Below are 13,834 nucleotides of genomic sequence, written 5' to 3' on the forward strand. Positions count from 1 at the left end.
GATCTGCTTTGTGACCCAATATACAATCTATCCTGAAGGAAGATCCATGAGCACTTGAAAAGAATGTATATCCTGCTATATTTGGGTCCAGTTCTCTGTATATGTCCATTAGGTTTAAATCATTTGTCATATTATTCAAGCTCTTTGTTTCTTCATTGATCCTCTGTGAAGTGTTCTATCCAATGCTGAGAGTAGAGTATTGAAGTCTCCACTATTATTATCAAAATACATTTTTCTCCCTTCAGTTTTGACAGTGTTTTCCTCATGTATCTTGGGACATATTGCTTAGATCTACATACATTTAAGACTGTTACTTCTTCATGGTATATTGCCCCTTTTATTAATATATAATATCCTTCCTTGTGTGCAATGAAAATTTTGCTTTTAAAGTCTATTTCATCCAATATGGATAGAGCTACTCCAGCATTTTTTTTGTTGTTGTTACTGCATGGAGGAATATCTTTTTCCAATCTTTCATGTTCAATCTCTTGGTATCCTGGGTTTTAAGGTGAGCCTCTTGCAGACAACATATAGGTGGCTCATACTTTCTTTTCCATTCCATCAGTCTGTGACTTTTGACAGGGGACTTTAATCCATTAATATTTAATGTTTTTTTCCAGTGAAATCAGTTCTTATTTAACCCTTTTTAAGCTTTGGGTTTTATCAATCATATTTTATTTTCACCACTCTTTTGATACTTTTAGTTACTTATACTGATATAATCTTCATTTCTAGACTCTCTTCCAAGAATGTCTCCTTTATTTGCTTTTCAGACTCTAGCACTCTCTTTAGTATTTCCTACAATGCTAGTCTCTGTTATAGACTTTCTCAGTTACTGTTTATCCATGGCTATTCTAAACTCGCCCTCATTTTTAAAAGACGGTCCTGCCAGATATAAATTCTTGCCTGGCATTTTTTCCCAGGCAGTATCTTAAATATATCATGTTACTTCCTAATTTTATCCATTGTTTCTTAGGAGAAATCATCACTTAATGTTATATGGTATCCCTTTTATGTTATGCACCACTTTTTTTTTTTTACTACTCTTAGAATTCCCTAATTGTTTTTGGTATTTGATATTCTGATTACTATGTGTTTTGGAGTTGGTCTATTTGGATTTATTCAGATGGGAGTGTGCTGTGCATCCTGGACATGGATATCTATCTCCGTCAATAGGGTTGTGAAATTTTCTACTATTATTTCTTCAAATAATCCTTCTGCCCCTTTTCTCTTCTCTTCTCCTGCTCAGAAACCAGTGACATATATGCTTGCATGTCTTTCTGCCATTTAGTTCCATGAGACTCAGTTAAATTATTTCTGTTCCTTCCTATATTTGTTCTTTTGTATGTTTGCTTTTAGAAGCCATATCTGCACGCTCATTGATCTTTTCTTCTGCCTCCTCAAATCTGCTGCTATATGCTCCAGTGTGTATTTAATTTCATTTATTGAATCTTTCATTCTCATAGGGTCTGCTGTTTTTCTATGAATACTTTCAAATTCTTCTTTGTGCTCATTCAGTGTCTTTTTAATACCCTTAATTCCTTTAGCTATCTCATTGAATTTATTAAGGAGACTTGTTTGAAATCTAGGCTTAGTTGTGGCAAATCCTTTGTCATCTGGAGGGTTATCTTGATCCTTTAAATAGCCCATATCTTCCTTTTTCTTATCAAGGATTGTATTTTTATTTTTTTGGTGCCTTGGCATCTGGCTTACAAGATTTATTTATAGTGGATGCATGTTCTCCTTTTACTTTAAATCCTTCTTGCCTTTTCTCCTTTGCTGGTGTTGTAGTAGAAACTGAGGATGAACTTGGTGCTGCAAGTTGTGGAGGCTTAAGCTGCTTGCATTGCCCTGGAACTGATTAATCTTCTCCAACATTTCTTCTCTGTCAGGGGTAGGGACAGAACTTCAGCCATGCATAATAATCCAAGTTGTTCAGGCAATGATTATGTGTAGTTGCCCAAATAGACTGATGAAGCCTCAGGACCCTTCCTCCACTGGTATGGGTGGGGGTAGAGATTCAGGTATGGGCTTCAATCTTATGCCATATAGGTTCAAAATGTCAGGCCCAGGTAGAATGACATAGCTCTGGGGACCCTCCCTGCTGGGGGTGGGCATGGACTCTCTAGAGTGCACAGCAATCATATTCATTTGGACTAAATATAGCTTCAGTTGCCCTGAAGAACTTCCCTTTAAGGGGTGAGAACCGAATCACTGATACGCAACAGTTTAGTCTGTGCCTACCAATACCTGGAGAGGCTGAGGAAACACCAGTCCCCTCTTAACCTTTCAGCATGTGGGGGTGGATCCCAAGGCACGTTGCCCTTCATTCCATGCATGCCAAAAGGGTCTTCCATTGCCCAGAGAGACTGAGAAAATGCCAGCTTTGTCCTATCCTTTTGGGTCATTGATGTGGACCCACATGTGACCAGAGGTTCAGACCATGCAGGCTGAAATTACCTGCCATTGACTGGAAAGACACTGGAAACCTAAGACCCCTCCTTACCTATTGGGAGTTGGGGGCAGATCAACAGATACCCACCAGTTCAGTCTATGCAATCCAAAAGTGCCTACCATTGTCCAGAAAGGCTGAGGACACACAGCTCCCTTCCTATCCCATTTGGAGGCAGAGGTGAAGATGGAATTGAAAGTGATTAAAAATCAGCAGGTCTAAGATTTCCAAATATTCAGTCTGTACTTGTCAAAATCACCTGTGGCTACACAAAGAGGTTGGTCCAGGTCCCCCCAGCTTCCTTCCTGCCAGAGGTTGGCTGGAGCCTATCTTAGGGCTGCTATCCAATTCTGGTGGAAAGATGCCAGTCCCTACCTTCACTGTGATTTTCTGTCAGCCCTGCCTCCCATCATGCCAGAGACAGATTTAAAAGGGAGCCTAGCCTACTGTTCTTTTTCTGACTTAGGCAGTTTCAAATTTGAGCTGTTCTTAGGATTATACTTTATCCAGTTGAGGTTCCTAATCAGGAGCTGAAGTTGACACCGAAGTCTCTTTCTCTGCATTTTTTTCAAAGTGGATCTTCCAATTTCAGACTCAGAATAGTTTCCAAGGTGGCTTGCACTGCTGCCACAAGCCTCCATGGTGGGGAGAACTTTACTCACAAATATCTGCAAATGGGCAGTCTCCTTCCATTCTTTCAGATGTTGCAGGATGCTCCACTGTCCCCCAGGTACCCCAAACAAGTGCTTTAGATAGTTCTGGGTGATTACTAATTGTCTTGTAGGACAAGCTGACATTTCTAGCTACTTATTTGGCCACCATATTTTCCCATCTTCTCTCCATTCACTTTTCTTTCTTTTACTTCATCGGATGCTAATAATTAATTTGTATTATGAAGCAGGTCTCCCATAGGTTCATGGATGTTCCCTAATTTGGGTTTTCAATCTTTAATCTTTGGACAAACTCTCTCAACAAATGATGTCTCTTTTAGCTGCACCCATTTCTGAAAAACACACAATTTAAAAATCCTGTTGGTGACCACGTGGTTTTGGATGAGGCAAGGAAATTGGATACCAGGTTTGACATTCTCAACTTTTGGAATTTTCCAGAAGGTTTTGGTCTAAAAGTTAAAGTAGGACAATTTGCTTCAGATATGCCACATGATCAACAATTTTCAATATCTGAGGAGATGATAGAGTGGAACGCAGGATTTTCAGAGGTGGGTATGATTCAATCATCGTATTTTGTATTACATATAAAGAAAATATCTTTATGGGGGATTCCTTCCTCCTTATTGCTCAGCAAATTGCCAATCTGTATATTTAACATCTTAACTTTCAACTTGAAAATTTTTCTTACACACTGTCAAATGGATGGTAAGGACACATTATATATATATATATATATAATTTTGTATTTCACATATTACCATGAAAATGAAATCCTTTCAGATAAATTGATTCATGTATTTAAAATTTAAATTTGTGTTTGTGTCAACACCCCTAGCAGTGTATATTTTGGAGAGATAAAGTTACACTTTTTAACAGGTTTTTGATTTTCTTCCCAGACTCCCCACTCAGTATGCAGTGAGAAGTGTATTCCTGGTTTCAGCAAAACATCTCAGTTGGGAAAGCCTGCCTGCTGCTTTCTTTGTACTGCATGCCCAGAGAATGAGATTTCCAATGAGACAGGTAAGTTCATGACAAGAAGAAAGTCCCATCTCTCCTTTATATCCCCCACTCATACAAGTTATGAAAAGTTTCTGTAGGAAACTAGAGTCAAAATTCATCCTTCATTTAGTAATTTTATTTTATAATCAATAATATTTTCCATTGAGATGACACTCCTCTGCACTTATCTATTATATTTGATAAACTTTAGACCCATTGCAGGCAGTCATCTATAGGAAACACTTTTCTTGAACTCACAATAGTAAACTAAGTTTCATCCTTATCCTGTAATTAATACATTGTATTATAACTACCTGCTCTGCATCCTGTTTGAAAGAATATTTAGATTGTATCAAAAGCTTGGGTCTTAATCCTCTTCAGTTTCACCATAACTAACACTGATATGAAGAACAGGTGCTCAGAACGTTTGTTACATTTTTTTAGAAATGAATATTTCTGTGGAGTGCCATATGAGGACAATATACAGCACATCTACAATGAATGGGTTTCACTTTCTGCTTTCTCATAGTTCACAGCTGACCGTGGGGACAAAACATAGAGATACTTTGTGTACATCCTTAAAGCCTGCAATTAGTGCATGTGCAGAGGTTTAAGGGCTTGCAAATTCATTGGGACAAATGGTTCCATGGAGTTTTTCATAGAAGCAGTAGCATTAGTATTACGTAAGATGAATGAAGGGGCAATAAATTCTTGGCAGAATTATTATAAATGAGAAAGAAGCAAATCACCACTGCATGTATTATTCATAGATTCAGAAAACTGGAAAACAGATTTCAGTGTGACTAAGATCACAGAAGATATTGAGGATGGAGATGGAGACACGGTATATAAATGTGACAGAAAATCAATATGCTATATTTTCTTCATAATACAATTCTTGAAATTAGCCATATTCATGATATTACATGCTGGAATGACATCTTTGGTGGCGAATTTCTGAGTTTCATTTATTGATTAATATGAGGTTAAATTTTCCAAAACACTTCCTATTATTCCATTTTTTGGAGATGTGTTCAGACTAAAGATATAACAAAGCAATTTGTCAATTTGGGAAAATGATCCATGTACACATCGGTACAATACAGGTACAAGTATATGTTCCATGTGCACATATAAAGAATACTGTAACCATCAATGCCTACTCCCACATGTTAGGAGATCAAGAAATATACATTTTAGCAACTCATTTAATTTAGATAATACAATAGATTTTATAAAACTACTTTGAAATTAAAAATGCTACATTTTAAGTGATATGGGATAGAGCTAAAGCTAGCTGTCTTTAGAGAAAAATGTATAATGATAGAATATATAATTTTAAATTATTTATTATATATATTTAAATGAAAAAACTGAACAGCTAAGTATTCTTCAAAAATTAAAATAATAAGAGCAAATAAATCATAAAGAAAAGAGAAGAGAGAAAATAATAATTATAAGAAACTTAATAAAGGACAATCTAGATAGGATAAAAAGATAAAGCAAGGCTAGAATTAGGAAAAAAATTAATAATCTCTAGAATGGTGTATTATGAAAAATGAAATTTGCAAAATAAATAATATCAGGACTAAAAAAAAGTTGCCCTCTGTGCAGAATTTTGTATCATAAAAGCCTAGTATAAACTATTTCATTCCAATATATTTGAAAATGTAAATTATATTCACAAATTCCCAGAAAAATAAGTTACCAAAAAATGTCCCAAGAAAAAATGAAATATCTGAAAAGTTTCATATCTCCTTCAATTATTGAATCCACACTTTAAAAACTTTAAAACTTTGTCATATATTTTTATATTCACCAATGGCGTTACTGGGGAATTCCACCAAACTTTCAAGGCAAAAATTAAGCTTATTTACTCAAACTCTTCCAGGAAATAGGAAAGAAATGGGAAAACACAATTCATTTCATGATTAGAGCTTAACATATTTATCAAAATCTTATAAGGTCATTACAAGATAGAAAATTTACAGGTGTCTTGCTTTTTAAATATAAACTCACCTATCAAAGAAAAAAATTTTGTAGTCTAGGTTTCCAGCTTGTGTAAAGATGTGTTCTCATGACAACTCAAGGTAATTCAGTTTGTGTGCCCCCTGAAAAGCAGAGTCATCTCAATGAATACAGGAAAACATTTAATACAATTCAACACCCACCAGTGATTTTAAAACAAACAAAAATATCACTTATCAGATATGGAATAGAAAGGACTTATCTTAATCCCTTAAATGATACTTCCTGAGAACTAAGAAGTATCATCATTTGGAAGCATTTCAGGCCTGGGAGATGAATAATGAGACAGAACTCCACAATGTTAACATGGCTACCAATACACTGGGGTTCTTTCCCAATGTAATATTGGCAGGAAAATAATTGGAATGAATAATTAGGGGAAAGGATAAAATAGAGCTGACATCATTTGTGAAGGATTTTATTGTGTATATCTAAAATTGGGAAGATTTTATAAACTGAGATTAGTGTTCTGAATACAAGTGTAATATAAATCCTTATATATGCAAGTCATAGGACTTTCTAAAATGAAATTTTCAGAGATGATATTTACAATATCCTGAAAGTATTAAATACCTAAAAATAATATTAAGCAAATTTTGGAAAGACTTCTGCACATAAAGATATAGAAAATCATTTAGAAAATTTCAAAAAGACTAAATAAATGGAGGGAGAAACCATATTCATAAGGGAAAGGACTCAATATTGGAAAGGTATCATTATTCTCCAAATGGATTGATACAATGAAATTGCTTTCAAAATCCCAACTTTCTGAGGCAATTGAAGCTCATTAAATCACTCATATGAATCAAACAGGAGAATAACTTGGTCAAGACAAACTTGGAGTAATTATTCTACCTGCTTCATTTTTTATGAAGTCACAATAATGTTCTTTCAGCATAAGGATAGAAAAGGAAAAAAACAACAACAAAAGAAAACCCAAATGTCATATCCAGAAACAATCTGGTTACATAAAGATTCATCAAAATCAGGCACATTGGAATTCTAAATGTAAAAATAAAATTCTTAAAAAAACATAAAGAAGAATATTTTCACCTTCAAAGTCAAAAATTTCTTAAATAAAACAAATATATCATCAACCTTAAAGGAAATTTTTGATAAATGTTAACTACAATAATACTGCTATTTTTTGCTCATCAATGGAAGATAAAGCCACAAGTGGATTAAATTATTTAAAATAGATCTAGTCAACAATGAATCACATCAGGAATATAATGAGAGCTCCTACAGAAACAAGGTAAGCAAAAAATTCATTAGAAAAAAGTTCGATGTGTGAACAAGCCCTCCTTACCAAAACATCTCCAAACATGCAATGCACATATGTGATAGTGCTCAGATTAATTGTTCACAAGGAAATTGCAGTTAAAAAGCATAATGAAATACTCAAAACATCCCATAAAAGCTAAAATTAAACATTATTACTGTGTCCAATGTCTAAAAGAATATGGTGGGAAGTGGACTTGGCCCAGGGGTTAGGGCATCCGTCTACCACATGGGAGGTCCGCAGTTCAAACCCCCGGCCTCCTTGACCGTGTGCAGCTGGCCCATGTGCAGTGCTGAGGTGGGCAAGGAGTACCGTGCCACGCAGGGGTGTCCCTGTATGGGGGAGCCCCATGCGCAAAGAGTGTGCCCCATAAGGAGAGCCGCCCAGCATGAAAGAAAGTGCAGCCTGCCCAAGAATGGTTCTGCACACAGAAAGTTGACACAAGATGATGCAATAAAAAGAAACACAGATTCCTGTGCCACTGACAACAACAGAAGCGGACAAAAACACGCAGCAAATAGATGCAGAGAACAGACAGGTGGGGTGCGGGGCGGATAGGGAGAGAAATAAATAAATAAATAATCTTAAATAAAGAAAAAAAGAGAAAAGAATATGGAACAACTGGATGGTAAATTGGTGTAAAACTTGGGAAAGCTCTATGGTATTACCTGTAATGGTGAATATTTGCTTATTACACGATCCAAATTCATAGTATCATATTGTACCAAATATGTTCATGGCAGTAACTTTAATAATAACCAATACTCATAAACAACCAAAAGTCCATAAACTGTAAAATGGATAGATAAAAGATGATGTATTAATAGAATTCTGTACAGCATTATAAGAGAATGGATTATAACACTTCACACCCACAAAGACTATGTTTTAAAAATGTGAAATAACAAGTGTTGGAAAGATGCAGAGAAATTGAAACTCTAATAAACTGGTGGTGGGAATGTAAAATAGTTCAGCTGCTGCAGAAAGCAATATGTCAATTTCTTACCACATGATCTGCTAATTCCATTTCCCTGGATATACCCATACAGAGTAATAACATGTACTCCAACAGATAAATATGCACAATGGTTTTAGCAGCATTTTTCACAATAGCCAACACATGGAAGTGACCCAATGTCTATTAATGAATGAATGGGTAAATAAGCAGTGGGACATACAAACAATGGGATATGATTTGGCTACAAAGAACACTGAATTTCTGATATGCACTGCTATATAGAAGAACCTTGCAAACATTATATTCTTTGAAATAAGGAAGTGAAATGTCATTTATAAGAGATGTTAAAAAGGAGCAAAGCCCCAGGAGCAGAAAGCAGTGAGGAGGTTACTAGGGGATGACGGTAAAGGGAAGAGGAAATATTTGTTGGTGAGTCTGTAAAAAGGAAATAAAAATATATTTAAAAAGTGAATGAAATCTAAATTATGAAAGAATATTATCACAATCTTACTATTAACTATATTTCATATGTTATATTTAGTGTATTTATCACCAACCTACTCTATTATTAGTATAAATAGTATAAAATATATTTTTATTACAAAGTTGGCACTTATAAAACAAGCATATGTGTAGAATTCCCATACAACACCCTTTCATCAACACACCAAAACAGGGGAATATTTGTTACAGGTTATGAGATAATATCATCAGTATATCACCACCAGCCATCATCCATACCATATATTTGGTACACTTTTTCCATACTCCCTGATTTTGTCTCACAACAATGCAGCGTGTTGGTGGTAATTTGACATATGGGATCTCTGTATGATGTTATGCATGTTTGTTTGTAAGTTCACAACTTTCATTTTACACTTAGTCTTTGTGTATGTTCATATACTAGTAATTTTGAATAAAAATTTAAAAAAATGAATGAACTATACAAATACATCCAGTGAAATGAATGATTCTCACAAATAATATTGGTAAAAGAACACAAGCAGAAGTAAGCTAGGTGCTTAGAATTCAAGAAGGTAGTTTATTTGGAGATTTGAGAGGGAGTAAATGATTGAGAGAGGTTGGAAAAGAGGCCTCTGGAGGGCTGGGTGTGTTCTAGTGCTTGGCCTGTGTGGTGTTGCCCATAGTGTCACTTCCTCATAGTTCATTAAGGCATACACGTATGGTTTGTTCCCTTGTATGACTATATGTTATCCACCAAGAAATACATTTTAAAAAAGAAAAGAATGGCTGTTCAAAAGTGAGTAAAGTGGGACTGTTATGAAATTGAAGGACTGAACTTCCAAAAGAAAGCCAGAAGTCTAAAAGAAAGTTTAGGGGAAGGAAAACAAGGAGATTAAAACACAGAGTTATTTCGAGTCATCACAAACTGGACAGATTTGGCTGAAATTGTCCAATTTTATTCTTCTGGGTCGAGTGAATAAGTGAGAATTACTGAACATGTGCTGGTGACACTTTACATTTCTTGTCAGATACAGAGCACTGTGTGAGATGTCCAGATCATCAGTATGCAAACAGTGAGAGAACTCACTGCATCCAAAAAGCTGTGACCTTCCTGGCTTATGAAGACCCTTTGGGCATGACTCTGGTCTGCACAGCACTTTGTTTCTCTTTCCTCGCTGCTGTTATTCTTGGAGTCTTTGTGAAGCACCAGAACACTCCCATTGTCAAGGCCAATAACAGGACTCTCAGCTACATCCTACTCATCTCTCTCAAGCTGTGCTTCCTCTGTTCTGTGCTCTTCATCGGTCGTCCCAACACAGCCACCTGCATCCTCCGACAAATCATATTTGCAATTCTGTTTACTGTGGCTGTGTCCACTGTCTTGGCCAAAACAATCACTGTGGTTCTGGCATTCAAGGTCACTGCTCCAGGGAGAAGGATGAGGCAGTGTTTGGTATCAGGGGCTCCTAACTTTGTTATTCCCATTTGCTCCCTGATCCAGATGACAATCTGTGGAATCTGGCTGGGAACCTCTCCCCCATTCATTGATAAAGATGCACACTCTGAGCCTGGTTATATCGTCATCGAGTGCAACAAGGGCTCAGCCACTGCCTTCTACTGTGTCCTGGGATATCTGGGATGCTTGGCCCTCGGGAGCTTCACTGTAGCTTTCATGGCCAGGAACCTTCCTGACACCTTTAATGAAGCCAAGTTCTTGACCTTCAGCATGTTGGTGTTCTGCAGTGTTTGGGTCACTTTCCTCCCTGTCTACCACAGCACCAAGGGGAAGGTCTTGGCAGCTGTGGAGATCTTCTCCATCTTGGCTTCCAGTGCTGGGTTACTAGGCTGCATCTTTGGCCCAAAGTGCTATATTATTTTGTTAAAGCCAGATAGGAACACTCAGCATGGATTATGGTATAAACCACCTTCTGGGGGAAATAAGCTGGCTTAAGTTCTAATTGAATATTTTCCTGCAATAAATAGAAGGTCTGAAGAAAATCTATGCCATGATTGTGTTTACCCTCATTGATTATGAAGCAAATCTAATTTTCCTCCTCTCTAAAAATATCAGAATGACAAGCACAGCCATCCAACTTTTCAACTTTAAATTTCATTTTATTTTTATGTCACAATTAATCTAACACTGAATACTGATATACTAGATATTTTGTGTGTTCTGAATATATTTATATAGTCATCCATTTTGGTTTTCAATTCTTTGTTTCTCAATTTCTTTTTTTCCAAATTATCCTGGAAAACTGGATATAGATTTCTTCCTTTTCTCTGGCTATGGATTTCTTCATTGTTGTTGTTTAATTTTTAAAATATATATTTAATTATTTTTAGAATATACATAGATCACATGAAATGTTACATTAAAAAATATAAGAGGTTCCCATATGTCCCACTCCCCACAACCCCAATTTTTCCACATCAACAGCTTCTTTCGTTATGGTGGTACATTCATTGCAATTGATGAATACAGTTTGGAGCACTGTTACACATCCTGGATTATAGTTTAAATTGTAGTTTTCACACTCTCCTCATCCATTCAGTAGGTTATGGCAGGATATACATTGTCTTGCATCTGTCCCTGCAGTACTATTCAGGACAAACTCCAAGGCCTGAAAATGCCCCCATATCACACTATCTTTTACCTCTCCCTGCCTTCATCAACCCCTGTGGCCACTGTCTCCACATCAGTGGTATAATTTCTTCCATTGCTAGAGTCACAATAATTCTATAGTAGAACATCAGTAAGTCCACTCTACTCCATATTTTACATCTCCAACCTGAGGACCCTGGGATGGCGATGCCCTTTCCACCTCTCAACTGAGAGGGGACTTCTATCATGCATGGCTTGTGAATGGGAATCTCATGCCCACACATCTAAACTCTCAGTTCCTTGATGTGGTGGTCATTCATCCTCACCTCCCTGTCAGCTGACCTGGGCAAATCCAATGAATCAGAGTGTAGGATTTGCAAGTCTGCTGAGGCTCGGACCACAGCTAGCACATGAACAGTCCAGAAATTCAAGTCTCCTTGGCATACACCAGCCCCAGCACCAAAAATGGTTCAATAATAGCATCAGAAAAGGCTTGTGTGGAGAAGTCACATTTGAGTCCAACTCCATCACATTCAGGAGCACATATTCCAAAGTAGGGCCCACTAGCAAGCACCAAACTCCAGAGCCATCTGCCATGATTGTAAGACCTGGGTGTCTCCATACCCTCAGGAGCACCACTACCTGGGGTTGTATCTACTTTGGCTGTCTCTGAGATCCTACTGAGATGTGAGATGTGCATAAGCACCACCCTTCTGATGACCTCCCAACACATTTTGAAGTCTCTTAGCCATAGAAACTAATTTGTCTTTACCTGACTATGGTGATCCTAATGATCCAATAACATTTAGGGAATATTCCTTACTTTCCCACATATTTGAATTGCTCTATTTTAAGGATAATAACTACATATAAAAGCTCTGTTTCTGGACACATTCTGTAGCAGTTTGAATTATACAGCTTTTATTGGGCCATATCAGTTGGACATTGAGTCCCCATTCCCTTGTATCTGAGATTCCATGATTTGGAGTCAGAAACCAATAATCCCCCAACATCAAAATAATTTGCAGAGCAAATAATGCATGGTTAAGTACCATACTGCCCCTAGCCCTAGAGGTACTCACTGTCAAGACATCGAGACTAAGCTGATACATAAACTTTAACTGAATTCTGTACAAAGAACTACAGCATTTTCCCATCGCTACAGGCAGCAGGAAAACTGCAGGCAGAAACAAATAGCTCATCTAGGAAACAGCATGGACTAGGTGAGAAAGCCCCATGGTGTGTGAGTGGCGGAGTGGACCATGGTATAGCCTCATCCAGTCATTTTGGTTATCATGTTAATGCATTTTTTCTACTCTCACCTGAAAATATGTACAATGAATATACTTGCTATCTAGAAGTACTAAAATGGGACATGAGATCAGATTTTTACTCTCTACTTCTGAGTCCCATTTTACCTGCTCCAGTTTATAGTCACTAACACTGAATTACTGACCCTGAATTTATCCCTATGTGAAATGTTATTATGGGTTTTACTCTTCAAGGCTTCAGAGGAAGTGTTTTCTATGTACAAGGCCTTGTCCACACTAGACTTCAATAGGAGAGTTAAATAAATTTGTGAGTGCATAAAATTGTGATGCTATGTGTGCATTTCATTTTGTGGACATTTGTTCATTCATTCAACATGTATGCATTAATACATTTAAAGTATTTATTCTATGAAGATACAAAACAGAACATCATAGAACCAGAAATTGTCCTCATTAATCTAAGTGAAAAGTTTGATTTGATGGCATTGGCCTTTGAAGGGAAATTTAGGATGCAATGAGAGAATAGAAGGGAATGCCCTAATCTAGATATGGTAACTAAGGAAAAAGCCTTGCATGATAAGGAAATTAGAAAAGATACCTGGAGGATGAGCAGGATTTAGGACTAGGCAGGGAAAGGGGACAGAGATACAGAAAAAATAATATTACAATCATGGGAATAAGCTGAGCCTAGAACCTGAGTTTGACAGGTGCACCTTAAAAGACAGAGGTACTGGAATCCAAGGCAAAGGGAGAAGTGAAAATAGACAGGCATAATCAGATTGTACAGATTATGTAGTTCATTTTAGGGGGTTAACTTTATTCTAAGAAGGCTAATTTATTGAAAGATTGACAACTGGAGAAGTGGAAGTTGTTCATAAAAAGTGACCTCATTTTGGTAGCACATTATTGTGAGTTTAATTAACACCCCTGAGTTATACAGGCGACTTATATATTACTGGGGAAAATGTTAAAAATAAAACATAGGGCTGTATAACACAGGGAACCTTATTGTAGATGATGGACTATAATTAATAGTGCATTTGTAAGAATGTTGTTTTATGTATAATCACTAATGTAGAACATTTTAATACAAGATGTTAGTA

The 13,834-nt window shown here is 36.7% G+C and overlaps 1 protein-coding gene across 1 annotated transcript in view; it reads left to right on the forward strand.

Annotated features, from left to right (window-relative positions):
* LOC131276812 (vomeronasal type-2 receptor 116-like) overlaps positions 1 to 10,806 on the forward strand; it is an 88,376-nt gene extending 77,570 nt beyond the window's left edge. Inside the window, exons 4-6 of the mRNA XM_058290385.1 lie at positions 3,444 to 3,671; positions 4,020 to 4,143; positions 9,884 to 10,806. Coding sequence (XP_058146368.1) covers positions 3,444 to 3,671; positions 4,020 to 4,143; positions 9,884 to 10,806 — 1,275 coding nt within the window. The remainder of the gene's footprint in view (positions 1 to 3,443; positions 3,672 to 4,019; positions 4,144 to 9,883) is intronic.
* The last annotated feature ends 3,028 nt before the right edge of the window (positions 10,807 to 13,834 follow it).

The sequence above is a fragment of the Dasypus novemcinctus genome, chromosome 30, assembly GCF_030445035.2.
Source record: "Dasypus novemcinctus isolate mDasNov1 chromosome 30, mDasNov1.1.hap2, whole genome shotgun sequence".
Lineage (NCBI taxonomy): Eukaryota > Metazoa > Chordata > Mammalia > Cingulata > Dasypodidae > Dasypus > Dasypus novemcinctus.